Source organism: Hippopotamus amphibius, chromosome 1 (assembly GCF_030028045.1).
Source record: "Hippopotamus amphibius kiboko isolate mHipAmp2 chromosome 1, mHipAmp2.hap2, whole genome shotgun sequence".
In the NCBI taxonomy this organism is placed as follows: domain Eukaryota; kingdom Metazoa; phylum Chordata; class Mammalia; order Artiodactyla; family Hippopotamidae; genus Hippopotamus; species Hippopotamus amphibius.
The window spans coordinates 121,433,730-121,438,302 of record NC_080186.1 but is presented as its reverse complement, the minus strand read 5'-3'; the positions used below and the strand labels follow the sequence as shown (position 1 = coordinate 121,438,302).

The window sequence follows — 4,573 nt, the reverse complement described above, 5'->3', positions numbered from 1 at the left end:
GAGATGGGGAGAGGGGTGAGTGTTGAAGAAGGGGTGATAAAATAGCAAGCATTTCCGGGAAGGCTTCTCTGAGCCCACCTGGTGGAAGACAGATGTAGCCACTCTCCACGTGCCCTCCAAGGAGCCTCACCTAAGCCTGACTTGCATCTGCCTCTGGGGCTGGAGGTCTCTCCCTTGCCTGTGCCCCTCGTGGCCTGAGACAGTCAGGGTTCACTCTGGGGACTCTGCCCCGTGGGGATAGAACTTGTTGAAGAGGAGGAAAGGCTCTTAGATACAGTCTCCATCTCCCACATATATCTGAGCAAAGCAAGACAAAGGCAGATACTGAATGATGTTCAGTGGCTGGTAGGTGATCTGGGGATCTGAAAGGTGGGAAATATAATAAAGGATTTGAAAACGTACTATTTTGAAGCGAGTGGAAAGATGACAAATAACTGGGACTTGGCATGTCCAATTCTGAGAATCATAGAGTATCAGATTTAGAAGAAACTTTAAAGGTTATCTTGTCTCCTGTCCTCCTGTTTGATAGTTAAATTCACTGTAGAACCAAGAGATTGGCTAATGGCTACTTTGAGAGACAGGAAGTTTCCCTATGTACTGCCATAGACTGGCTATATCCTGGCATGGATGGCAGAGAGTAGAGGTTTCTGAGAATATCATTCACGACATAGAAACTGTAACTAAGAAGGTCTAATGAGATATTGTATCATCTCAGGAGCAGCTGTATTTGGAAAGTTTTCACCTAGAGAGGGTTGTACACAGGCTGTCTAACTTGGGGGGTTAAAGACACTTGGTGATGTAACAGTGTTAGATCTAGAGGTCTTCAGAGTACTCCTGAAATTATTCCATGTTTGTAAGAAATTACTCAACCTACACATACAGTTAGCTTGGGAAAAGCTAATTTGTAGAAAGATAAAACATCATCAATAAACTTACCTATACACAAAAGATGATCTATTTCTTGGATTTAGTTTTTCTGGGTGGATGAGAGCAATGATGGTTTTTTCAACAGGATTAGGGAAAAGAGGCAAGACAAAATTTGAGATGCTGTATATTTAGATATATTAAGCTTGAGGTGCTGAGAGGACAAGTAGGATGTGTTCAGATGTAATTGAAAAACATAAAGTTAGTCTGCAAAAAGTTAAAGTATATTCAAGAAACACTGAGTTCACAATTCTATGCTCATTTTTCTAGGCATTGGTGAGGGATATACAATAATTAATAATGTACTACCATATTTACTCTCAAAGATGTTACTAATTTGTGGGGAATACAGACTCATAAAGGTAATATTGTTACAATATGTTAAGTGGACACTGTAAACATTATGAGGACACAGAAGAAGGAATAAATAACATTTTCGGGGAAATTCATTAAAGAACTAACATTTGACCTCATTTTGAAGGATGAGAAGCAGTCACCGGATGGAGAAAAGAGGATGACAGGTAACCAGAAGCAAATGGTTAGGAGGAGAAAAGGTGGAGATTGTGATCAAGCAAAGATTTGTTTTGGCTTATTCATCTCCTGTAATTAGAGAGGTAAATATACAGTTCCTTTAGAATGGAAGAGATTCAAGAACAATGCCTTAAACACTAATTGCTTTGAATCAGTTTAGTATTTAAAACTATCAAGCCCAGAAGATAATTTCCTCTGCAGGACACTTGGGTTTGGGAGCAGTGTTTCAATTTGGGTACATATGTGTTGAAGGGAAAGTATTGGAGGAGGGTTCTATTAATTTTTAAACAATTGTTTAATTAGTTTGATTAAATGATTAGTTTTTCTTGAATATCTTCAATGTGTTAAGACAAATCTTAGGATTACAAAAAGAAACAGGAGACTGCAGTTTGTCAGTCTGGTGGCTAGAATTTAGACAGCCCTCTCCAAATGCAGTGTGATCTACACAGGATATAGTGTGACTGACACTGGTTACCATTTTTATGCATTTAAAGTCACATTGCTTGTGTTTTTTCAGTTGTGATGGTTTCTTTGCCTTTTTTCTTTCTTTTCTTTTTGCATCTGCTTCACTTTGTGCTTGAGAACAATTAGAATGTCCAATACTTTTTCCTAAGAAATATCACCCAGCCAGCTATATATTTCTCACCTATAGTTGTTTCTCTGAAAATGCAGGATTTATGCTATTTGCCACTTTATTATGTTCATTTTTTAGTCTACATTCTCTCAACCTGCTCATCTTTCCATCAGCAATATCCACAAGGCAAATTCACACCTTCATCTCTGAGCTTCACCTCTGAGCTCCATCTCTGAGCTCTGATTGTTAAATATCAGTGAAGTTTTAAAAATCTACATACAGTCATGGTCATGTCATTTATCTACCTAACATTCTTCAGTGGCTCCCCCCACCTTCTGAGGTAAGATCCCAAATCATTGGGTGAGCTTTCCCAATTGCCTTACCAGAAGGGGAACATATATTTCCCTAACTAAGCCTGCTTCCAGCTCAGCACCTGCACATGGGCTTTTTGTCTGAAATGTTTCTTTTCCCCTTTCATGTAACTCCTACTCTTACTGGAAAATTCTGCTCAAAGGCTTCCTCCCCTGAGAAGCCTTTTGCAGTCATCCTGGTCTGAGAAATGGGAGCCTTCCTTAGTATTCTGTAGTGCTCTGTAATTCACAGGATAAATCAAGGTGACTGCTTTGTCTGCTTCCCTAGGACGGTGCAACCTTTCTGGTCACGGAGATTATACCTTGTTTAATTCTATATTTCTTATGCCTGACATGTCTGTATCTAATAAAGGTTTAGAGAGATGAACTGAACAATTAGAAAAGGCTTGCCACTGCATTAATTTCATGGACAAAATTCACCCTTCGAGACCTGACTGAAAGAAAAACTATGACCTGGGAGGGGGCATAGAATGCTTGGTGAAGGTCACATAGTATAGAGGTAAATACTATGCAGTTAGAGTGCATAAGGTCAAATTCTGTTTCTGTGACATGGTATCTATATGAAATAGAAAACCTTCAGAATCTCACTATTCTCTCTATTCCTAAATGTTATCATCTGTAAAATAGACACAACAATGATACTTATCTCATTGGGTGTGTGAAAATTAAGTAAAATATTGAATGCAAAAGACTTGTAAAATCCTTGATGCACAGTGAGTGCTAATGAGTTAGCTATTACTATTTTTAGGGTAGTATAAACAGTAGTAACTGTGGTAGTAGTAATTAACTTTCTTCCTTTAAATAAATAAAAAAAAAAAAACAATAAAGAGAAAGTTTTGAGTTGGATTTTGCAGTCCCCTCAATCTAGTTTTCTCCTTTCCTTCCCGACCCCAGCCTCCGATGGACCCACACAACCATTCAAGCCTGGTTGAATTTGTGCTCCTGGGTTTCCCCAAAGTGGTACATGTCAGGGGCTGGCTTTTCATCCTGCTGCTGTTGGCATACCTGTTCACTCTCTGTGGTAACATGCTCATCTTCCTGGTCATACGATTGGATGCAGCTCTACACACACCCATGTACCATTTTGTCAGTATTCTCTCCTTCTTGGAGCTGTGGTATACAGCCACCACCATCCCAAAAATGCTAGCTAATCTTCTTAGTGATAAGAAGACCATTTCTTTTTCAGGATGCCTCCTTCAGACTTACTTCTTCCACTCCCTAGGGGCCTCTGAATGCTACCTTCTTACAGCAATGGCCTATGACCGATACCTGGCCATCTGCCGGCCCCTCCACTATCCTGCAATTATGACCCCCATGCTCTGTGCCAAGATGACTGCTGGTTGCTGGACTTGTGGCTTCCTGTGTCCCATTTCTGAAGTCATCCTGGTCTCCCAGCTCCCCTTCTGTGGCTACAATGAAATCCAACACATCTTCTGTGACTTTCCGCCTCTTCTGAGCCTGGCCTGCAAGGACACAGCCACTAATATCCTTGTGGACTTTGCCATCAATGCCTTCATCATCCTTATCACTTTCCTCTTTATTATGGTGTCTTATGGAAGAATCATTGCAGCGGTACTGAAGATAAAAACAAAAGCAGGAAGAAAGAAGGCCTTCTCTACGTGTGCCTCACATCTTATTGTGGCCCTCATCTTCTTTGGTAGCATCATCTTCATGTATGTGCGGCTGAAGAAGAGCTATTCACTGACCCTTGATCGGACACTTGCTGTGGTCTACTCTGTACTAACACCACTGGTCAACCCCATTATCTACAGTCTTCGTAACAAGGAACTCATTAAGGCCATTAAGAGAACCATCTTCCGGAAGGGAGAGAGGGCTAGTCCCACCTACCACTGACTTTCAACAAAGGTCCTTCACTGTTGATCTCGTAAAAGTTCTATGTACCTTTGTCCTGACCTTGAATAATCTTCTCATCATCACACATGCAATGAAGCCCATCTCCTCTTACCTTCTCAAAGGCTTTATTTCTTTATGTTTTCTTCTATGTCCCACATCTTTATGCTTTTATTTTTTTACTTGAGCAGTGCTTTCTGCATTTAAAAATACCTTAGTATCTCCATTCTTAAAAACAAGCATACACATTTCCTTGGTCACACATTTCCAGCCAGCTAGAGCTCTGTTTTCCTGTTCTCCTTCCCAGTCAAACTTCTCAACA

The 4,573-nt window shown here is 40.4% G+C and overlaps 1 protein-coding gene across 1 annotated transcript; it reads left to right on the top strand.

Moving 5' to 3' along the window:
* The first annotated feature begins 294 nt into the window (after positions 1-294).
* LOC130835894 (olfactory receptor 6N2) lies at positions 295-4,254 on the top strand. Its single transcript, XM_057707776.1, has 2 exons — positions 295-345; positions 3,295-4,254. Exon 2 carries the CDS (start codon positions 3,301-3,303, stop codon positions 4,252-4,254), a length of 954 nt encoding a protein of 317 aa, XP_057563759.1. The 5' UTR covers positions 295-345; positions 3,295-3,300.
* The last annotated feature ends 319 nt before the right edge of the window (positions 4,255-4,573 follow it).